The 22,078-nt window shown below is 38.7% G+C and overlaps 1 protein-coding gene across 6 annotated transcripts in view; it reads right to left on the bottom strand.

The window, feature by feature from the left end:
* The window catches only part of VPS13B (vacuolar protein sorting 13 homolog B), a 604,787-nt gene that overhangs the window by 194,657 nt on the left and 388,052 nt on the right, over window positions 1-22,078 (bottom strand). For all 6 annotated transcript variants that reach the window (XM_079796380.1, XM_079796377.1, XM_079796379.1 and 3 more), the window contains one exon: window positions 5,714-6,401. In XM_079796380.1, coding sequence (XP_079652506.1) covers window positions 5,714-6,401 — 688 coding nt within the window. The remainder of the gene's footprint in view (window positions 1-5,713; window positions 6,402-22,078) is intronic.

Raw genomic sequence — 22,078 nt, 5'->3', positions numbered from 1 at the left:
AAACAAGAACAATGCAGATTTGGGAAGAGCCTCAAAATTGCAGACATGACCCATATAGTGGTGAGTTTCCCATTTTCTTCTTTTGTTTGTTTTGTTTTGTTAATCCTCATCCAATGATATTTTTTTCATTGATTAGAGAGTGGAAGAGAGAGAAGAGGAGGAGGAGGAGCAGGAGGAAGGAGGGAGGAAGGGAGGGAAGGAGGGAGGGAGGGGGAGAGAGAGAGAGAGAAAGAGAGAGAGAGAGAGAGAGAGAGAGAAACATTGATGTGAGAGAGAGAGAGACATCGATTGGTTGCCTCCTGCATGCACCTCAACCAGGGTTGGGGATGGAACCTGCTACCAGGTACATGCCCTGGACCAGGAATCAAACACTCGACCCTTCGGTGTGCCACTGAGCCACCACCAGTGCCCATTCTTTTGTTCTGTTTTTCATCTTTTCTCTTATTACTTTGACTTGAGAGTGAGTCCTAAGTTGTGGTGCACAGTGATGGCAAGAACAGCCAAAAATCCAACAGAATCCCTGATGGGAAATAATGCCCCTAGGGTTTCCAGAATATAGGGGAGACCAGCTACTTTTCTTTCATTGTTCTCTCCTAATTTTGCCCCAAGGTGGCTGTGCGTGTGTAACAGGGAGGGCAGTGGCCATCATGTGGTGGCAGTGACAAGCGTTTAAGACTTTAGCAGGTGTTATAACTATGTTTCATGAGGTAAAGGTAAACACACTTGGAAATGAATGGAAATATAGTTTTCAGAAAAAACTACAAAAAAAGAAACAAAAGAAAAATTCAGAACTGAGAAATTCAACAGAAATTATCCATCATAAAGAGCAGAGATAAAAAGAAAAAAACAAAGGAGACTCAGTGATCAGTGGGATAATATAAAATAGTTTAACACTGGAGTCCCAAAAGCAGAGAAATATTGGTGCAGAAAAATATTTAAAGAAATAATAGCCAAAAGGTTCCTAAATTTAACTTGAAAACATATATTTACAGAGTCCAGCTCAGAGAACTTCAAACAGGATAAATTAAAAAAAATCAAGCCCAGATACATCATAATCAAGCTGCACAAAACCTTAAACAAAGAAAAAAATCTTGAAAGCAGATAGAGAAAATAACACATTTCATACATGGAAATAATAACAGGAATTAACATGGATTTCTCTTCAGAAACCACAGAGGATAAAAGACAGTGGGACATACAGTATTTCTGAAGTGCTGGAAGTCATGACAATCCAGAATTCCATTTCCAGCAAAAATACCTTTCAGGAATGATAGAGAAAATAATACTCTTAGATCATAGAAAACTAAAATAATTCCTTGACAGAAGGCTTGCTCTAAAAGAAATGCTAAAGGAAGTTCTTAATGCTGAAGGAAAATTTAACAGAGAAAAACTTGGAATATGAGGAATGAAGGAAGAGCTCTGTACAGGGAAAAAATAAAATAGACTACTTTTTGCCCGGTCTGGGAGGCTCTGTTGGTTGCAGCTTTGTCCCATACACCAAAAGGTTGTGGGTTCAATTCCTGACCAGGGCACAAGACTAGGTTTCAGGTTCGATCCCTGGTTGGGGCAGGTGCGGGAGGCAACTGACAGATGTTTCTGTCTCACATCGCTGTTTTTCTGTTTCTCTTCTCCTTTCTCTCTCTCTAAAATCAATAAAAACGTATGTTCAGGTAAGGTATATACATACACACACACACACACACACACACACACACACACACACATACTATTTTTTCCTGTTTTAGTTCTTTAAAATATGTAACATTATTGAAACAAAGATAAAAATTTATCTGGTAGAGTCTTCAATATATGCAGACATAGTACACATGATAATTAAAACATAAGTGGCGAAGGATAGGAAATCTATATGATTGTAAGGCTTCTACATTTTCCTTGAAGCGATAAATGTAACCACTAAATAGAATAAAAGATTAGGCATGTTAATTGTAAACTCCAGAGCAACCAACAAAACATATTACAAAGAAATAAAGCCAAAAAACAGATAAATTAAATAGAATGCTAAAAATTATTCTGAATTGCAGCCAGAGATCAAACTACAAATAATTTAGAAAAAATAATTTGAAGAGCAGACCTATTTTATTCCTCTGTATCCAAGCAGTTTTTCTTACTCCATCATTAGCATACAAATGATACTAAGCTTTTCTAAATTGCTTCTCTGGCACAGTCTCCCATGGTCATGAAGTTCCATATTCTGCTAAACTTTCATCATTAATCATAATTAGCATAATTATTAAGTCATGTCTGACATACTCAATTGGGGCAATCATTGAGATGCACATATATGTTAAAACTGCTATTGGCTGGCTGCCACTTGAGTTACCTTATGGAAAAGGATTAATTTCAGTATCAAGGGAGAAAGTACAGTAAGTCCTCCCTAAGTGTCATCCATAGATTCTGTGACTTTAAGAAACACAACATACAATGAAACCAATTTTACAGGCTAATTGATATGAACAAGAGTTAAGTTCCTACAGTATCTCATCAATGTTATAAAAATATGACGTTGAATGAAATGATGTTGAGGACCTGATGTATGAACACTGCAGAAAGACATACCAGTGTGCTATACACTTTCATTTTTGACCGTTCTCAGAAAACTGGTGATTGAGACCCCTTTTTGTCTTTCCAATTAAGACACTGCAATGCCTCCTTCACTTTAGAATCCAGAAATGGAACAGGTCCCTTCCACTTCCAGCTCCTCCTCCCCATGACTGTTAACATTATATTCACTCATATTTTTTTCTTTTTTCTTACCCACATGGGCTGTTTCAGGGCTTCAAGAGAATACTGGACAGGGAACAGTGCTTTCTGTTCAAGAAGGAAAAGGCTACATGAAGTGTTTCTAGATAACGAAATTGAGTAATTCATTCAAGTAAGCAATTTAAAATAGAAATTCTCCAGATAAGTTATTTTTTAAAAAATAACTTAATTAGCATTTAATAAAATTTATGTATTTAAAACACTGAATAAATTAATTAGTGCTCCACTGGAATATAAAAAAATGCATTTTTAAAAGAAGTCAAAATAAATTTTAATCTGATAGGGTAGTGGCTTACACATATCCACTGTCCGAGGCGAAAGCAGTACACTTCATTTTTAGAAAGGTGAGTGTGGGGAGATGACTTCCAAATTACTGACTGATAAAACTTTAGAATTGTAATGGGCCTTGTTAATATCTAGAATAGTCATCACATTTTACAGACAAGGAAACAGAAACCCAAAGAAGTGAAGTGCCTGGCTAAGATCACTTGCTAGTTAATGGCAGGGCCAATATTATTATTACAGGCTTTTTGCTTCCCAGTTTAGTACACTTTCTACTATATAGTTAACAGGTAAGCAGTAGCAGCAAACATTCATGAGGGCCTACTACTTGCTGGGCTCAATGATAAGTACTTTCACGAATTATCTTTTTTCAATTTCACGATCACTCTATGAGGTAGGCACACACCTTTGTAAGTGACAGAGTTAGAATCTGAACTCGGGTATGTCATACTACCAAGAGAAGCTGTACAGTGTAGCCACATCATGGGCACATTTCACACACACAAGTTCACCAGATAAAACACTTGCATTGTCTGAAGTGGGACTCTGGAGTCTGAGAATTTCAATTGTCACCTTTCTCTCCACTCTAGGGATCCAGACAGGCTGTGTGACCAGACTCAGGAGTCCAGCGAATCTTGGCTTTGAATTTTAGCTGTTTATTGCTAGGTTTGTAATCTTGAACAAATTACTTAGCTTCTCCAAACATTAGTTTCCTCCTCTGTCAGATGGGAATATAACATTCCCCTTAGAGTTGTGATAAAGACTAAATGAGATCATGCATGCAAAGCAGCTGGTGCACTGCCTGGCACAGATTGAGTACTCAATAAATGCCAGTTCATTTTTTAAGCCATTATATTTTAACTACTTTCTTTCCGATAAATTTCTCCAAATTGCTAAATGCGTTTTTAAGAAACATGGTAATTTAAATAGATAACTATCATGTAAGCCTTTACTGAGTCTGGCCCATAACCTTCACTCTGAGCTTCATCTACTGAAATTGGGGTCCATGCCGGCCTACACACAAGGATTTTTTAAAAAACAAAATGTACTTTGTTATTTTGACCTAGGAACTGATTCAAATGTACATCTTTGATATGAGCCCCGATAACTTTGCTGAATCTAGTATAAATATCTCTTTGTAGAGATCACTGAATCACCCACCTATAAAGTGACTGCAGCGGAAAGAACTTAGGGAGGGGCTTGAAATTAAGTTTCATTCTCCATATCCTGCACCAAGTTTTGGCCAATGCTAAGCAAGTATCAGGTATCAGGCATAACATCAACTACCTCCCTCTGAATCATATAACATCAACTACCTCCCTCCACTCTCATTCCAGTTCCCCTGAAATGCCTACTATACTGTAGGCCTCAGTACAGGAGAACACGTTTGAGGAAGGGAGGCAGTGGTTGCTGGTACATGTGTAACTGGCCCTCAGAAAGGGAAAGCTGATTGACAGCATTTGCCAATATCTGTGGCATCAATACTCTCATTATGGCTGACTGGAACTACCAGTGGTTTAACAACTCTGTCTTTCAAAGTACCAAATGTAGCAATTGGCCCTTGCGAGCCCGTGGGAGCCAGAGGCAGCACCAGGCAGTCTGGAAGGTAACCCTAGGTTACTCCGGGCAGCAACTGGCCTGTCACCTGTCAAAAGCAAGGACTTGCACTGCACTTGTGAGGGCTCCTTTGACCTTACTTCCTTGGGCTGAATCGTGATCCTCACACCTGCCACCGTGGTTCTCCTAATGCCAACCATGAACCACCAGATTGACGAAGTCTCCAAATGCCCACCGCTGGCCTCCAGCTTCCAGATGGAACCACCTGACAGCAATTACATGCCTGAATCAGACCTGAGCTTGCTAGGGTCCTCTTCCAATACCATGTTTTAGGTCACTCAGCCACTTTCTCCAGTCTTTCTGGCCAAATAGCTAACTCTACATTGTCACTTAAGCCCTTGTTACTTAACAGCCAGTATGTCTTCAATCTAAATCCCTGATCACTAGCCTAATCTCAACAAACAACAGGTGTCAGAGTTCAATAAAATATATTAGGATGCTTTCTGGTTATAAGAAAGGTATGGATGGGGCAACAAGAGCCAATTGGCCAACTCTTTGTACAAATCTTTAAATCATCTGAGTTTACAAATAAACCTTCTCAAACACATTTATTATTATGCTGATATAGCAAGATGATTAGATCAAAATACCAAAACAATAAATGCCATTTTCTAAGGTTCTTTGTTTGTTTTTTTTTTAACCTGGATAGCTGCATTTACATGGAAAGCACACCTACAGGCCATTACTATGAAAAAAAAAAATAATAATAATAACAAAACAAAAAACCCTTTGCTACCCAATCACTGGAAATTGTCAAGCATTTTATAGCCCAGAAAGAGACCTGTTTCATTTAGCTTCTGAGAAAAAATAAGAATATTCAGAGGCATAGTAAGGACATGAGGGTTTATACCTTGATACATTTCAAACACTTACTTAAACATGATTCAGCTTTAGGACATGAACTTTCCAAATTACATATTCTGTAGAGAAAGAAGTCTTGTTTGGTCTGCCAGCTGATCAATCTTGAAAGTGGGAATAAAACTTAATATATAATAGCAGTTATTATCACTCCAGTAAAGTTGAAGGCTCTTACCTGTACATTTGTAATCGGAGGCTACCCCTTTAAGCACAGCATCAAAAATGGTCATTTCTACTCGCTGCTTTCGGTGGTGACAACTCAGAAGCAAAGACGGCTGGGAGACAATAATGTGTAAAAAGGGTTCTAGCTGCAAGTTACCGGCCCCTCTTCGTCCCGGCTGCCGAACGATAGTTACACCAAGTGCCTGTCTCGCAGATGACCGTGTAGTTGCATGAAGACTTTCAAGAGAGATGGCCCCTATTTTTTTCCCCGAGGGAAACGACACGTTGCTGCTTAAGAGATCTTCCGCTGTTACTGTGGCAATACATGCCTCGCTGGATTTAGTAACATCTGAATCACCTTCTGGGAGATTTAATGAGCTCTTGCCTGTTTTTTCATTATCCTTCTGTTCTTGAGATTTCGATTTGGGTAAGGCCGTACAGGAATATGTCATTAGTGAGATCCTACTTGCAGTAATAAATATGTCAAAGGGAATGAAATTTAGGTTTTTTACAATTGATGACTGGTGAGAGGGACGGGCGATGCGGTGCTGACTGGTACCGCTGTGCTGCTCTATTTGCACTATTCTGATTTTAACACTGTCACTGCCGATGCCGCTGTCCTGGGCACCGCTGCACCGAGATGAGGTGTCAGCCACGCTTCCGTCAAATGTATCCATTTTTTTCTGTTCTTGCTTAGAGATCTGTAAGGAAAAACATGAAAACATTTTAAGCTAGTTACATTCCAAGTGTTGTTACATAAAGGATGTTATATAAACATGTTTAGAAAATGGTAGTCTAGTATAACTTGTAACAGAATAATCATAAAAACAAATGAGGAACCCATTCAAAAAATTATTCATATTAAAATGCCAAGGAAATATGTGAGAAAAAGCATCAAAACTTGCATTTCTGACATTAAAATATACTTTTGAGTGTCTGACTTTCTTTCTTTGGACTATAAAAAAAGTAGTATATATAAAACATGCCTCTTTAAAGAATTAGTATTCTTTACAGTGATTTCCCAAGTAGTACAATAAACTATTTCCAAGTTGTGATTATTGTTGGTTAAAATTCCACATTAGGTAACAGTAGTTTCCACTGTTTACCCCTGTCATAAAACTGATTTATAGGTTTCTGGATAGTAAGAAAGATAGGGAAAAGTTATGAAAGACAAAGAAAAGTAAACTAAGGTAACGTATGCCATTCAAAATGTTTATTTTGCTCTACAATATGACTTAAAACAGCAGTAAATGTAAGTTATCAAATAAATGTAAGCAATTAAAGCCCTCGAAGGTGGATTTTTCTTGGTGCACAAAAGGCTCCTCATCCTCAGAGCCTTCCATCCAGGACGCGCTCTGAGAACAGAACCTGCGGCAGCGGCAGCGATGTCACCCCGGCAGCACAGCCCCAAGACCTTCCGTTTGGCTCTTTGTTCCACGTTCTTAGGTCTCCCAACCATCAGTCTGCTATACGCTGCTCGGCAGCTCGATGTTTCACTTTCTTTTCCATTGACATAACCATGGAAAATCCGAGGAAAACCCCCTCCTCCCAACCCCCATCTTAGCACCAAACATAACCGATGGTAACACTTGAGTGCATTTCCTCCCAGTTTTTTGCCTACCTGTGCAAAGGTTCCTCTCACCCCTTTATGGTTAGCATCATACTGCAGAGACAAAGTGTGTAACCCAATGTTTTTCCAAGCTAATATACTCTTCATAAATGCCACTTTGAAAGGCTGTACAACATTTCATTTAGAGTTAGAAACAAGTTATTTAACCATTCCCATATAATTAGACATTCAAGTTTTCAATTTTTGTCAACAAACATCTATGACAAACATCAAATAATATTTCCTCAGGACAGGCTCCTAGAAGTAGAAATGCTAGGCAAATGAAATGGTAAGGAAAGTTTAAGGTTATAGAATATTGCCAACACCATTCTAAATTAATATTACTACTGGTAATGGAAAAAATTTCCCCAAAGTACTGGGTATTGCTTATCTCTTTTTTAAAAGGCTCTTCCTTAATGGTATTCGTAATTATAATATTATTTTCCCACACGCTATAAATTATTATAAGTTGCTTGTGAAAATGTTAAAGGGTTGTTAAATCAAGACAACAATGTCAGAGTCATTAAATTTTTTCAAATACTATTTATTGATTTTTACATTGCTGAGGGAGATACAGATTATTGTTAGAAAAATCCAGCATAAGCTATTTGAAACAAAAACAATTTCCCCCTGTTCATTGAAGAGACTAGTTGTTTGAACCACTCTATGGATGCCTTGCTGTTTCCAGGTCGGGAGTGGCCCTTCTGAGCTGGCTCTAGCTGGCACACATTTAATACCCATCAATACTCCTAACAAACGACACTTGTCTGAGAATTGTTCTCTCCTTCTGGGTGATTTTACTTTACTTATGCTTCTTTTTAAGGATGTATTTTCTCTTCAAATGTTTTGTTGGGGCAGTATCAGATCCTACTAAACCAATTTATAGGCTCTGGAGTCACACAGATGTGGGGTCAAGTCCAACACTTTCTAATTGTATGAGTTCAGACAAATTACAAACTTCTCTAAGGCTACATAACCTCATCTGTAAAACAGAGATGACAAATCCTATCTCAAAGGGTTAGTCTAATGAATCAGAGAGTTAATGTAGCTAAAGAGGGCAATCACAGTGCCTGGCATATAGTAAACTAGGAGCCTGTTGCACGAAGTTTCGTGCAATAGACTTTTCCTTCACCTGGCTGCCGGCACCAGTTATCCGCCAGCAGCAGTTTTCCTCTGGCCACCGGCCGATCAGAGCGCCTCCCGATCAGAGCGCCTCCCGCCAGCACGATCGGCCACCCCGAGAGGAACTCTGACCGGGAGGCGCGAGGCGCTCCGATCGGCGGGTGGCCAGAGGAAAACTGCTGCTGGCGGAAAACTGGTGCCGGCAGCCACGCAATCGGCCACCCCGAGTTCCGCCACCAGCGTCTTCCGCAGCGCCAGCCTAAGCAGCGCTGACCTAAGCAGCGCCGGCCTAAGGCGGGAGGAGCGCCGGCGGGAGGAGCGGGGGGGCGGGGACTCTGACTCCCGCCCCCCGGTGCCTCCAGACGGCCCAATCGTGGGGGTAGCGGAGTGATGGTAATTTGCATATTACCATTTTATTAGGTATGATACCCCCAAATGGGCAGCTGTTGTTTCTGTCTCTTTACCAGATGGAGGACTGCTAATCGGACTGAGACATATAATTTCACTTCTGGCCATCACTAAGGAGCTGGTGCAGTGCCAGGCACACTGATGAGAGGATCAATACATGTTTGATAATATGTGAGTTTCTGATAAAATATTAAATTATTAAATATTAATGAGAAAAACTGCACTGCAGATTATAAATGAATGATTGTAATATGTAAATACTAGAGGCTCGGTGTACGACATTCGTTCACTGGGGGGGTAGTTGGGGTCCCTCAGCTCGGCCTGCACCCCCTCGCAGTCCGGGACCCTTCAGGGAATGTCCACCTGCCAGCTTAGGCAGACATCCCCTGAGGGGTCCTTAGCGCTGCCGCCGAGGCAGGAGAGGCTCCCATTGCCGCTGCTGCACTCACCAGCCATGAGCCAGCTTCTGGCTAAGCAGCACTCCCCCTGTGGGAGTGCACTGACCACCAGGGGGCAGATCCTGCATTGAGCATCTGCCCCCTGGTGGTCAGTGTGTATCATAGCAACCAGTCGTTCTGCAGTTAGGTCAATTTGCATATTAGCCTTTTATTATCTCTATATAGAAAACCCTAATATGCAAATAGACCGAACGGCAGAACAATCAGACAACCGGTCGCTATGACATGCACTGACCACCAGGGGGCGTGCGGGGAACATGTTGGGCGTTGGCAGCAGGCGGCAGAGCACAGAACATGGCTGGTGTAGGCTGCAGCGGGATGGTGGAGCAGGTGAGTGGGAGGTGCCAGACCAAGGTGGGGCACCGGTCGTTGTCATTGGGGCGAGCCTATGGTGGTTACTGAAAATTCTTTGTTGTCATGTACCATGGTCCCACCCAGCACTTGCACCTGCTGCCGGCCCCAATCGCTCCTCAGGGCTTCTCCACCTCCCCCTGCTCCTGAGGGGCTATCAGGGCAGCAGCCACCGCTCGCACCTGCTGACGGCACCAGCCCCGCTCACGCCTGCTGCTGGCGACGGCCCCAATGGCTCTTCACCATCAGCAGGTGCGAGCGGGGCCGGATCCGTCAGTGTGTGGGAGCAGAGGCAGCAACAGCAGGGCTGCCAGCAGAGAGGGGACCGGGGGCCGTGGCGGGGGCGCAGGGGATGAGCCAAGACCCGCTCCTGTGCCCACCACAGCCTCGTGGCTCACCATTCCTTTCAAGGTGCACGAATTCATGCACTGGGTCCCTAGTATAGGATATGTGGGCACAGCTTTCTCCATGTACTGTACTCTTTAAGGTCTTTCTAGACATATTCATGGGCTCTTTCCTGACCTGCATCCTTCACCTTGTGGGCTGATCGCACTTCAAGCAACCATCCCAGCCTCTGCTGGGTCCTCATCTTCATACAAGACATTAGTACCCAATTGCCAGAGTTGCTGCAGCGTTAAATGAGTTAATGTATTGAACACAAGTAGTAGCCACTCAATAAAGACTATGTGAAATAAGGAGTCCCTTGCTTTGCGAAGACTTCCTTAACCCTTCCAGATGATGCCAGTCTCTTCAGCTTCTATGCTTTTACCAAAAACTAATATTGTTACAGCACTTTTTACACTGTGTTTTGTCTCAGAGAGCTTAATTAAAGGTAAAAGTAAAATACCACTGAGCTCTGGCCAGTGTGGCTCGGTTGGTTGAAGTGTGGTCTCATACACCAAAAGGTTGCAGTTTCAGGTTTGATCCCTGGTTGGAGTGTGTACAAGAGGCAAAATGGATGTTTCTTTTTCAAATTGATGTTTCTCTCTTCTCTCCCTCTCCCTCTCCCTCCCTCCTCCCCCCCACCTCTCTCTTTCTCATCAATAAAAATATATCCTTGGGTGAGGATTAGAAAAATACTACTCAGTATATTCATTTGCTAAGTGTTGGTAGCACATTATAAATATTTTCTTCACTAAGTATTACAACCCTTTAAAGGGGGTAGGTACTGTTATCCCCATTTTCCAGCTGAGGAAACTGAAGCTTAAGAAATTATAGTGCCAAGGGCAGATATCTAGTGGGCTATGGATAAGAAGGGAATGCATTAGTATTCCTAGCACACACCACACTGCCTGTCACATAGTAGAGCTTAATAATTGTGGTGTGCCTACTGAATACCTGAATAAACATAATTTAAAAATTCAGTAAAGTAAAAATTAAGGCAATTATCAAAATGATAGCTTAATTTTAAATCTTTTAGTTATCCCTATTATAAAAATTTAAAATATGCCTCCAAATCGATTGCCAACTAGGAACTCTCAAATAATATGTGAAAAAATAATATAGTGAAGTGCATAAGTAGTCTATGATTTATCGCCCATGTTTTGAGGCATTACAAAACAAATATCTGTATACAGCACAACTGAAATATTCCTTTAGGTTAAATTCTATGGCAAAGTCAAAATAAGAACTCAACTACTTTTATTCTCTCAATCAGAAAAGGTGACTGTAGTTTACTACATGAGACTAAACAGCACTTTCTATGCACAGAGTACGATATTTTCTTCTTATTTACAGATTTTATTTAAAATCCAGTCTAAGAGATCAACCAAAGGACTTGTATGCATGCATATAAACATAACCAATGGACGCAAAACTCTGGGGGGTGAAGGCATATATGGGAGTGGGGGGGGCAATGGTAAGATATGTACACATATAATACCTTAATAAAAAAAATTTGAAAAATAAAATAAAATAAAATCCAGTCTCTCCTTCTTTAAAGTGAAAGATTTCCCCATCAGTGGTAACGTGGGGACAAAGCCAACCACCTGTAGGTGAAGATAAAACATTTAGTGTCCAGCCCTATTACGTATTGACCTGCCACATTAGACTCTGGTGAATGTCAAGTGGCCCAAGCCTGAGATTTAAAGCCAGCAGGGGCAGGATGGCAGCAATCGGCTCGGGTCACATGGCTACTGAACAGAAGTCAGATGGTGACCAATTCTCGTCACTGCTGAGCAGAATGGAATTTGAACCAATGACCTGAGATGAAAGACTCAGATTCTTATAGGAAAAAAAACGGTACCAATTTCCCAGTACTAGAGAACAAAATTCTTAAAACTGGGTTAAAAGTCAAGATTTTCTCCATTTTTCTAAGCCTCCACACTATTGGTAGAACTGAAATAAGAAAGATGGTGATTTCTGAGACATTTACAAATCCACTGGATTGTAACCAGTCTATTGTAGACTTACCTATTACATTGAAGAGTACCTGAGCTGCTACTGAGAAAAGTTTTACAATTAAATTTTTGTGCTACGCCCTAAACCTGGGCATCAACTTACTATTCCTTTGTGGAAAAAGAAAAGTTCACAATGCAATAACTCTGAAAATAACTGTTGCTTTATTGTTGTCCAAGGGGACTAATAATTTAAGCTGTCAAAAATAGCATACCGGCTTGCTGTTAGTGAATGCAGCAGACACACGTATCTCTGGGTAGTGTTGTTACATCAGCTCTCCCACTCTTTACCTAACTCATTTAAAATGAACAATAAAAGTTTTCTTTAATTAGCTACTGGTGTGCATTAACATGATCATGATTAAACCATAAAAACCAACTGTACATTACTCTGGTCCCCTCTTCCATATGTTTCGAATTATTCTGTTTGAAAATGTACTTTGTGTCCCTTTTAAAAGTTCGACCTTCTGCTTTCAGAGAATTAAATGCATATTACTGTAGTGAAGAAGATAATGTTTCAGACCTCCAGGCATATATTAAACACACTGGCAGCACTTGAGACAAAATGCTTTACTTATTAGATACTTCCTATTCTAAACAGTGTCATCAAAGGCTAAAAACAAAATCCATATAAAAGCTGCACAATGCTTCCACACAGAACCTGTGCCAAAATCCCTGTACTTTCCAACTAATGAGGAAAGGATGTGTACTCTTAACATATGAATGTAAGATTTTCCAAGCATTCACTTTAGGAAACTGGCTATTGATTCCATATGCGTTATGTTAAATGAAACTGTATTGGTAAAATAACCTTTAAGATATCTGGCAAGATAACTATAATTAAACAATATTCAAAAGACTAAAACAAAAGGGAATTTGGTTCCACAATGGCTAATTAAAATAAAATGAAAAAACACAGCATGTCATCTCTCAAGATAAATTGTTATTGTTCAAGAACTATTTAAATACTGTTAAAATATACTTTTAGATAAAATCTGAAAGAGCTGGAAAAATATTTGTGGCTTAAAAATGGATAGTTTGGTGAAGAAAAAAGTATAGGACTCCGAAATTTTATGCGGAGATAACAGCTTTAAAGCCTTGAGCACAACCAGATGGTACTCAAATCACAGGAATTCTACAGTTTCACTATCAATGGGTTTCAATAAGAGAAGGTTTTCAATAGCTAGGAAAACATGTCAAGTTGATAGTTTACTTCTAAGATCATTTCAGCGCACTTTCCCATCCTTTCCCAGTGAATATAGGGTACAGATACGAGCCACCTTGGAAAAGGTGCTGAAAGGTGTCCTAGTAGCTAGGGCACTGGAGTGAGTTCCTACTTTTAATGTATTGAGATGGGCAAGTTTATTAGCTCGTCCTGGAGTCCAGGAAGAGCCACAATCTTAGGAGTGCTGGTGAAACGGCACTTGAATATGTGACAAGATCAAAGGATGCATTAAACTAATTTCAAATCATTTCTCCAGTAGCATTTTGGAGTGGAGAAATATAAGCTTGATGGATTGAAACTTCTTGTTTGGCCATATTGACCTTTTTATGAGCACAGTCAAAAGTCGGCCTCATTAATACAAATGCTGCAAATAAATGGATACTTAAATTTTTAAAGAAAAATATGTGGAAACCAACCACTTGAGAATTAACAAGGACTAAAATAAATCTAATTTTTATTTTGATGGCTGACAAAAAAGGGTAATTCAGAATCTATTTCAATATATTAAGTCACATTATTTAAAAAAAACTTCCTTGTCTTTTTTAGGAAACCTTAATTATACACCAAACATAAACATATCAACATATTTTTACCTTCTTATCATAATTATGGTTATATAACAGCAACAATGAAGTAATATTTCCAACATGCAATAGTTATACTTTAATCTTATCGAAATATCTTGTACCAATCATGAGAGTATTTAAACATCTTATAAATTATGGAAGTCAAGTGTGAAACCACAAGATCAAAGTGACAATCACTTCTGTGTGTCACTGTGACATTTATTCTAATTTTACTGCCCTTGCTAAAATGTAGTAGTGTTTTCAAAGAAGTAAAATTTTGTCTATCTTACAAAACCAAATACAATAAAAAAAATGGGTGCAGTATTTCAATGGTTTTACAAACTAAAATTACAAAGAAAAATTTTTACAAACTTGAAAAAATATGTGCCTCGCTGTTTAAACATTTGCGGACATACTCTTCTGGCTGTACCTCTTAGAAATTCGGTTTTTCACACAGACAGTCTATACTGGAAGCTGGAGATAAATAGCAAATTGCTGTAACAATCAGGAATAATTTCAACTTGATGAATTAATTTAATCAAGCAAACAACAAAAGTATATTTTAAGCCTCGAATTTTCCGTGTTGTTAGCCTTACTACTCATAAAATTTTATCATTTTATACCATTGCAACTCAGGGAGGGTGCTGAGTAGAGTTTATCTAAGCACATTAAATTAAATAAAAATTATAAAGAATAAATTGACTTTGATATGCAATATCTCCTTCAAGTGTAACCAATTCACCTTATTTTTCACTGTAAAACAAACTTAAACAAGCACTCTATGCACGTGGGTACTACAGATATGGAGTGCTAGAAAACAAGGGCTTTTTATACTTTACTTCTCTAAGCCAAATGTTATACAAGATCCCACATAATATAATTGTTCCCAGTCGGAAGGCAAAAAAAGTTTTCACAATACTGCAGTAATTATGCAAAAGAGCAGAACTAATGATACCCATCACTGCTTAACAGATAGAATGGCAAAGAACACTAGTTTCAAGTTTTCCCTTTCATGAAGTCACTTTCCGGCTCTTTGAAGTAACAGTCTGAGGCCACTACTGCCTGCTAAGTATCAATCCAAATATTCCCATTTCCAGACCAGTGCTAACTGCAATAAAAGCAGCATGGAGATGGTTCAGGCAAGGTTGTGTTTTATCGTAGTCTGTGTTGGGTCTATTGTTCTGATTTAAGTTGGAAATTATGAAAAGGCACCCGGGCTGGTGCTAAACTGTCTATAATACCTAGGTCATTATCAGTGTCTGTTTCAATATGATAAACCGAACAACAAAAAGTGTATACACACCAACCTACCCACACGAGGAAGTTCAAATCCTATTTATTGCGACTTTATCTGCAGCGTTGCCCTTTAGACTTTTGTGTCTGTTTGTTCTTTTACACATATATGGTATATGATTTCACAGCATAAGCTTATTTTCAGGGGCTTCTAAATTTATGAGGAAAAAAGATCAATTCCAGGCGAAACTTCGCATACAAGGTCTCATTCTCCCTCCCGCTCTTTTTCTATGTATAAAATTACAATAGGTTGGTCATTTTTGTTCAAGGAGACTAGAGCTAATTGATTTATCCTAACTTCCAAGTTTGTTTGACTTGTTGGCTTTTTGTAATGGATTCAGTTTCTTTTTTTTGTTTTGTTTTTTTATAAAACTTCACACATTCTGGGAACTTCGGGATCTTAATCAAAACCAATGCCTCTACATGAGAAATGACAACTTGCTTTGAAATGGCCATGATGTTGATGCTTAAGAAGTGGCTACTGTGTGTACAAGGTAACTACTCTCTATACTGATGAAATCCAAAGTTCATTCCGCTGATGTCAATGTGGAAACCATTTTGTCCCATGGCTGCTTAAAGATTTTCAATAGGATTAAATCAGCTGCAAGTCCTCATTATATCAGCGTTTACAATTGTGTCTGAGTCGGAGTCTGTTTCTCATAGAGTTTTACTCAGAGACTGACTTAGACTGGCTCCTTAGGGCTAGTCTGATTTTACTAGAAACAACTGTATCACATCAGCCACTCTCATAAACTTGCCGTAAGATTGAATCAGCCCTGACCCTGAAGAGATGAAAGTTTATCGAGCCTACGCTTTCTCTGTAAGTCACAGAGAAGTGCATTCCGTTTCTGCAGCAATGCAGAGGAATACGCTCATTAACGATTCCGGGGGGGGGGGGGGGAGGGGGGTTTGCCTCGAAACTATGACCCTGATTTTCTGATAAGAAAATTAAAGTTGAACTTGGATAAATTTCTATCAATAAAAATTCATACAAATCCCTATTTGATTATTTTATCTCTCAAATTACATATGCTCCTTTAAAGAAACTGTAGGGTTTATGGACATAAAGCAAGAGCAAGCTTTTAAAATGAATTTTCTCCTAATATTCAACAATAAAAATGGTTTAAGTATATCCATAATTAACTTTATCCAGTAGTTAGTTTCCTTGGCTACATAGTTATTTAACAAAAATAGTGAGCTAATATTATTTTATACTCTATTTACTAAGTATAAACAAACCTGTTCAATTAACTGTAGAGTCTCTACCAGGAAAACCTGAATCTCAGTATTTTCTACTATGCATTTGATTTTACTGAAGTTTAAGACATGAATAATTTATGCAACAGAGTAATTTACAAACTTTTATATGTATGTGTGTGTATATACATATATACAAATTTATTTTTATTTTTGAAAATATGTCCCCCACAGAAACCCTCCATCCCCCTCCTCCCCCTCCCTAGGCCTTCACAGCTCTATTGTCTGTCCATGGATTATGCATTTATGAATATAAATTCTTTGGTTAATCTCTTCCTGCCCCTACCCCCTTCTCTCTGAGATTCATCAGTCTGTTCCATGCTTTTATGTCTCTGGACCTATTTTGTTCGTCAGCTTATTTTGTTCATTAGATTCCACATATGAGATCGTGTGACACTTGTCTTTTTCTGACTGGCTCATTTCGCTTAGCGTAATACTCTCCAGGTCCCTCCATGTTGTCTCAAAGGGGAAGAGATCCTTCTCTTTTACAGCTGCATAGTATTCCATTGGGTAAATGTACCACAACTTTCTAATCCATCCATCTACTGTTGGGCACTAGGGCTGTTTCCAGATATTAGCTATTGTAAATTGTGCTGATATGAACAAACGGGTGCATATGTTCTTTCTGATTGGTGTTTTAGGCTTCTTAGGATATATTTATAGAAGTGGAATCACTAGGTCAAATAGCAGTATCATTTTTAATTTTTTGAGGAAACTCCATACTGCTTTCCATAGTGGTTGTACCAGTTTGGCTACCTTTAACTTCGAGATAGCCAATCAAATAAAGCCAAACTGAACTAAAACTATATTATAACTGTCTGTTACATGTTATCAATACCTTAATGATGCAATGGGCTTGAAATGCAAATGGTCAAGATGTCAAAGAGAAACACTTGTTTGCACCCTGTAAACAATTCTTCTTTTCTATTAGAAGGACTTTGTTGTTCTTTGCTACTGCACAAAAACTGCTTTGATTCTACCAATCTCTCACTTCAATTCTTAGAACTGTGCAGTGTTCTTTAAATCAGGTAAGTGTTTGTAACAATAGCCCCGGCTGGCTAGCCTACAACATCAGTCCATTTTCATATGCTGATATGTCCCATGTAATTCGTGCTGCTCTAAGAATGTAACTTTCTGTATATTAATGAAGGTAATCCAACCTACACTTTAAGGATATTCTTGGTCTTGTGGGACTACTTGAATAAAAGATTCCAAGTCAGAAAGAAAATGTAGATTACCTCTTCCCAAATATCAAGCATCATCTCTAAAACATTAAAACAGTAACCAAGTATGGATACACCTGAGAACTCTTTCTCAAAAAAGCTGTGAATTAGAAAATAAATTTTAATCATAGCTGGTATATGCTTACTAGATGACCTTACCAGAATGCCTCGTTATTGCTAAATTTTAGATCACATTCACAACAGTATTACCAAATTAGCACCATTACCGTGTTCTTAGCCTTTAACACTTACCTCTCTCCAAACGAGTTAAAGAATAAAGTCGTTGTTTTTTAAATCCTCACCCGAGGACATGCTTTTTCATTGATTTTGGAGAGAGAGGAAGGGAAAAAGAGAAGGAGATAGGAGAGGGGGGGGGGGGGAGAAGGAGAGAGAGAGAGAGAGAGAGAGAGAGAGAGAGAGAGAGAGAGAGAGAGAGAGAGAGAGATCTGCTGCCTCCATATGCACTCCAACCAGGGATCAAACCTGCACTCTAGATATGTGCCCTAAACAGGAACCAAACCCTCAACCTTTTGGTGTATGGTGTATGGGATGATGCTCCAACCAACTGAGCTACCCAGCCAGGGCTAAAGTTTCTATTTTTAAATGATGTTATTATTTTTCCTTTTATTGAATTTATTGAAGTGACATAGGTTTATAAAATTATATATGTTTCAGGAGTACAATTCTACAACACATCATCTGTACATTGTATTGTGTATTCACTACCCCAAATAAAATCTCCTTCTATCACCAGTTATTCCCCCTTTACACTCTCCTACTTCCCCTCATCCCTTTATTTTTAAGGAAACATTCAGTCAAGTATGGTTAATGTGTGGACTTTAGCTACAATAATTTTATTGGCATATAATATTTATGGAGCTTCTTGACAAAAGAGCCAATGTCAAAACTACTGAGCAAAATGTGATATAAAATTTTATTTCACATCCTTCATTCAACAAACTCTTATTGAGCATCTACAGACATAACTCAGAGATATTATGGTTTAGTGCCAGATCACCACAATCAAGCAAATATCACAATAAAGCGGGCACATGATTATTTATTTGGTATTCTACTGCATATAAAAGTTATGTTTGCACTTTAACTGTGCAATCGCATTTTCTATAATGAATGTACATACCTTAATTAAAACACGTATGGTGATAGAAGATGATTTGACTTTGGGTTGTGGGCACACAATGCAATATACAGATCATGTATCATAGAAATGTACATTGAAATCTATATGATCTTATTAACCAATGTCAACCCAATAAATTTAATTAAAAATACTCTATTGCTAAAAATGATAACCATCATCTGAGCCTTCAGCAAGTTGGAATCTTTTTGCTGTTAAGGATCATAGCTTGATGTTAATGACTGCTGACTGATCAGGGCGGTGACTGCTAAAGGATGGGGTGACAGTTCTTATTGGCTACCCTTTAACTTCATGATGACAGATCAAATCCAAATTGAACTAAAGCTACATAAGGATCCTCTGTGAGTCATATCAATACCTTAATAGTGCAATGGACTTGAAATGCAAAATGGTCAAGAAAACAATGAAGTTTGCCACACTGTGTCCCTTCCTTTCATGGACAATTTCTCTGTAGCAAGTGATGCTGTTTGCTAGCATTTACCCACAGAACTTCTTTCAAAATTGAGGTCAATCCTCTTGAACCCCAAGGCTGCTCTATTAACTCAGTTTATGCAATATTCAAAGTCCTTTGTTGTCTTTCAACAATCTTCACACCAACTTCACAGGAGTGGATTCCATCTCAAGAAACTTACTTTGCTCATCCGTAAGAAGCAACTCCTCAGCCATGAAACTTTGGTCATGAGATTGCAGTAATTCAGTCACATCTCCAGCTCCACTTATAATTCCTGTTCTCTTACAATTTCCACCACATCTACAGTTAGTTCTTTCACTGAAAGTCTTGAACCCCTCAAAGTCCTCCATGTAGGTTGAAACCAATTTCTTACAAACTCCTGTTAGTGTTGATATTTTGACCTCTTCACATAAATCATGAATGTTCTTGATGGCATCTGGAATGGTGAACGCTTTTCAGAAGGTTTTCAATTTACTTTGCCCAAATCCATCAGAGGAATCACTATCTATGCAGCTAAGTCTTAAATGTATTTCTTCAATACTAAGACTTGAAAGTCAAAATTACTTTTTAATCTGTGAGCTACAGAATGGCTGTTGTGTTAACAGGAATGAAAACAACATTACTCTCATTGCACATCTCCTTCAGAGCTCTTGGGTGACCAGCTACATTGTCAATGAGAAATAATATTTTGAAAGAAATCTCTTTTCTAAGCAGTTCTTAAAATTGCACTTAAACTATTCAGTAAACCTTGTTGTAAACAGATGTGCTATCAACCAGTCTTTGTTGTTCCATTTACAGAGCGCAGGCAGAACAGACGCGGTGTAATTCTCAAGGGCCCTAGGATTTTTGAATGGCAACAGAGCTTTAATTTAAAGTCACCAGCTACATTAGTTCCCAACAAGAGAGCCAGCCTGTCCTTTGAAAACAGGCATTGACTTCTCCAGCTATGAAAGTCCTAGATGGCATCTTCTTCCAATAGAGGCTATTTCATGTACATTGAAAATCTGTTATTTCATGTAGTACCTTTATTAGTTATTTTAGCTTGTTCTGAATAACTTGTTCTAGTTCCTATATCAGCATTTGCTGCTTCACCTTGCAATTTTATGTTACGGAGATGGTTTCTTTTCTTAAACCTCATGAACCATCCCTTGCTAGCTTTAAACTTTGCTTCTGCAGCTTCCTCATCTCTTTCAGCCTTCATAGAATTTAAGAGAGTTAGAGCCTTGCTCTGGATTCAGCTTTGGCTTAAGGGAATGTTGTGACTGGTTTGATCTATCCGGACAATTTAAACTTTCTCCATATCAGCAATAAGGCTGTTTTGCTTTGTTATCATTCGTGTCCTCACTGGAGTAGCATTTTTAATTTTCTTCAAGAACTTACTTTGCATTCAACAATTGGCTGTTTGGCACAAGAGAATTCGCTTTCAGCCCATCTTGGCTTTCAACATGCCTTCCCACTAAGCTTAACCATTTCTAGCTTTTGATATAAAGTGAGAGATGTGTGACTCTTCCTTTCACTTGAACACTTAAAGATCACTGTAGCATTGTTATCTGACCTAATTTCAATATTGTTGTGTCTCAGGGAATAGGGAGGCCCAAGGAGAGCAAGAAAGACAGGGGATTAACAGGTTGGTGCAACAGTCAGAGCACATACACTTGTCAATTTAGTTTGCCAAAACTATTACAACAGTGACATCAAAGCTCACTGGTTATAGACCACCATACCAAATCTAATATTGAAAATGTTTAAAATATTGGGAGAATTACCAAATTGTGACACAGAGACATGAAGTAAGCAAATGCTGTTAGAAATATGGTGCTGATAGACTTGTTCAATGCAGGGTTTCCAAAAACCTTTAATTTGATAAAAAAAATAAATAAATGCAATACCTGCAAATTTCAATAAAACCTGGTAGACCTGTACTATGTTGACAATATAATTTTATGTCACACACACACACACTTGATGATGGATGTTGGGTATTATGAGAGCAGAATAAGAGACATAAATAATTTGAGTTTTTTGGCCTGAGCAACTACAAAAATGGAGAAAGATGATTTTCCAGGCTATGCAAGCAGCATCTCAACCCATCTATGTGTTACCTAATTCTATAACATTCTGCCTTTCCAAACTTTGCCTGTTTTCCCAAGAAACATACATGACCACAGTGATCCTCTCATAAGGAGATGATGACAGTCACCACCATACCAAATTTTAAAGGATTCTCTAGTGCAATTATGATGTCTTCCTTGTTCCTCCAGCAAGTCAAACCCCCAATCAGCTAAGAACTATTTAAGGGAGAGCTATAATTAGAGGTAGTTTCCTGGGGTTGGGCCTAGACCTCATTCTAGGCAAACACTTGGAGAATAGAGAAATGAAGCCAAGACATGGAGTCTTGCCACATCCCTAGAAAATCAAATGAGTGAGACATAGAGTATTTCTTGGGAGGATTTTGGCCTTGGGACAGCTGAAATTTAAACAATATTCATAAGTTGAATTGGAGAAGGCTGGGCTCTTACAAGACCTCCAAAATTTCTAATTGCTATTGAGCATTTCTATTTGGATGTCTTATTATCAGTATCACACATCTAAAAGATCTTCATAACATTTAAAAATATTTCCCCCCAAAATACCACCTCTCAACCTTAACATTTTGTTTATTTGTTCCTTCTCAAAAGGCTCAAATGTTAAATATACCTTCTTGGTCCCACCAAGTACTGATGAAATAATGATTATTCTTTCATTTCATTAATTATTCCTACTGTTTACTTTGTATTTTCTATTCTTATTGGCCCTTCCCACTTTATACTGGCTAGTTCAAGATTTCCTTAATTAGCTTCTTTCACTGGTCTTTTCCTTT

The sequence above is a fragment of the Cnephaeus nilssonii genome (assembly GCF_951640355.1).
Source record: "Cnephaeus nilssonii genome assembly, chromosome: 18".
In the NCBI taxonomy this organism is placed as follows: Eukaryota; Metazoa; Chordata; class Mammalia; order Chiroptera; family Vespertilionidae; genus Cnephaeus; species Cnephaeus nilssonii.
The sequence above is the reverse complement of the archived record's forward strand: the minus strand, read 5'-3'. Positions and strand labels throughout refer to the sequence as shown.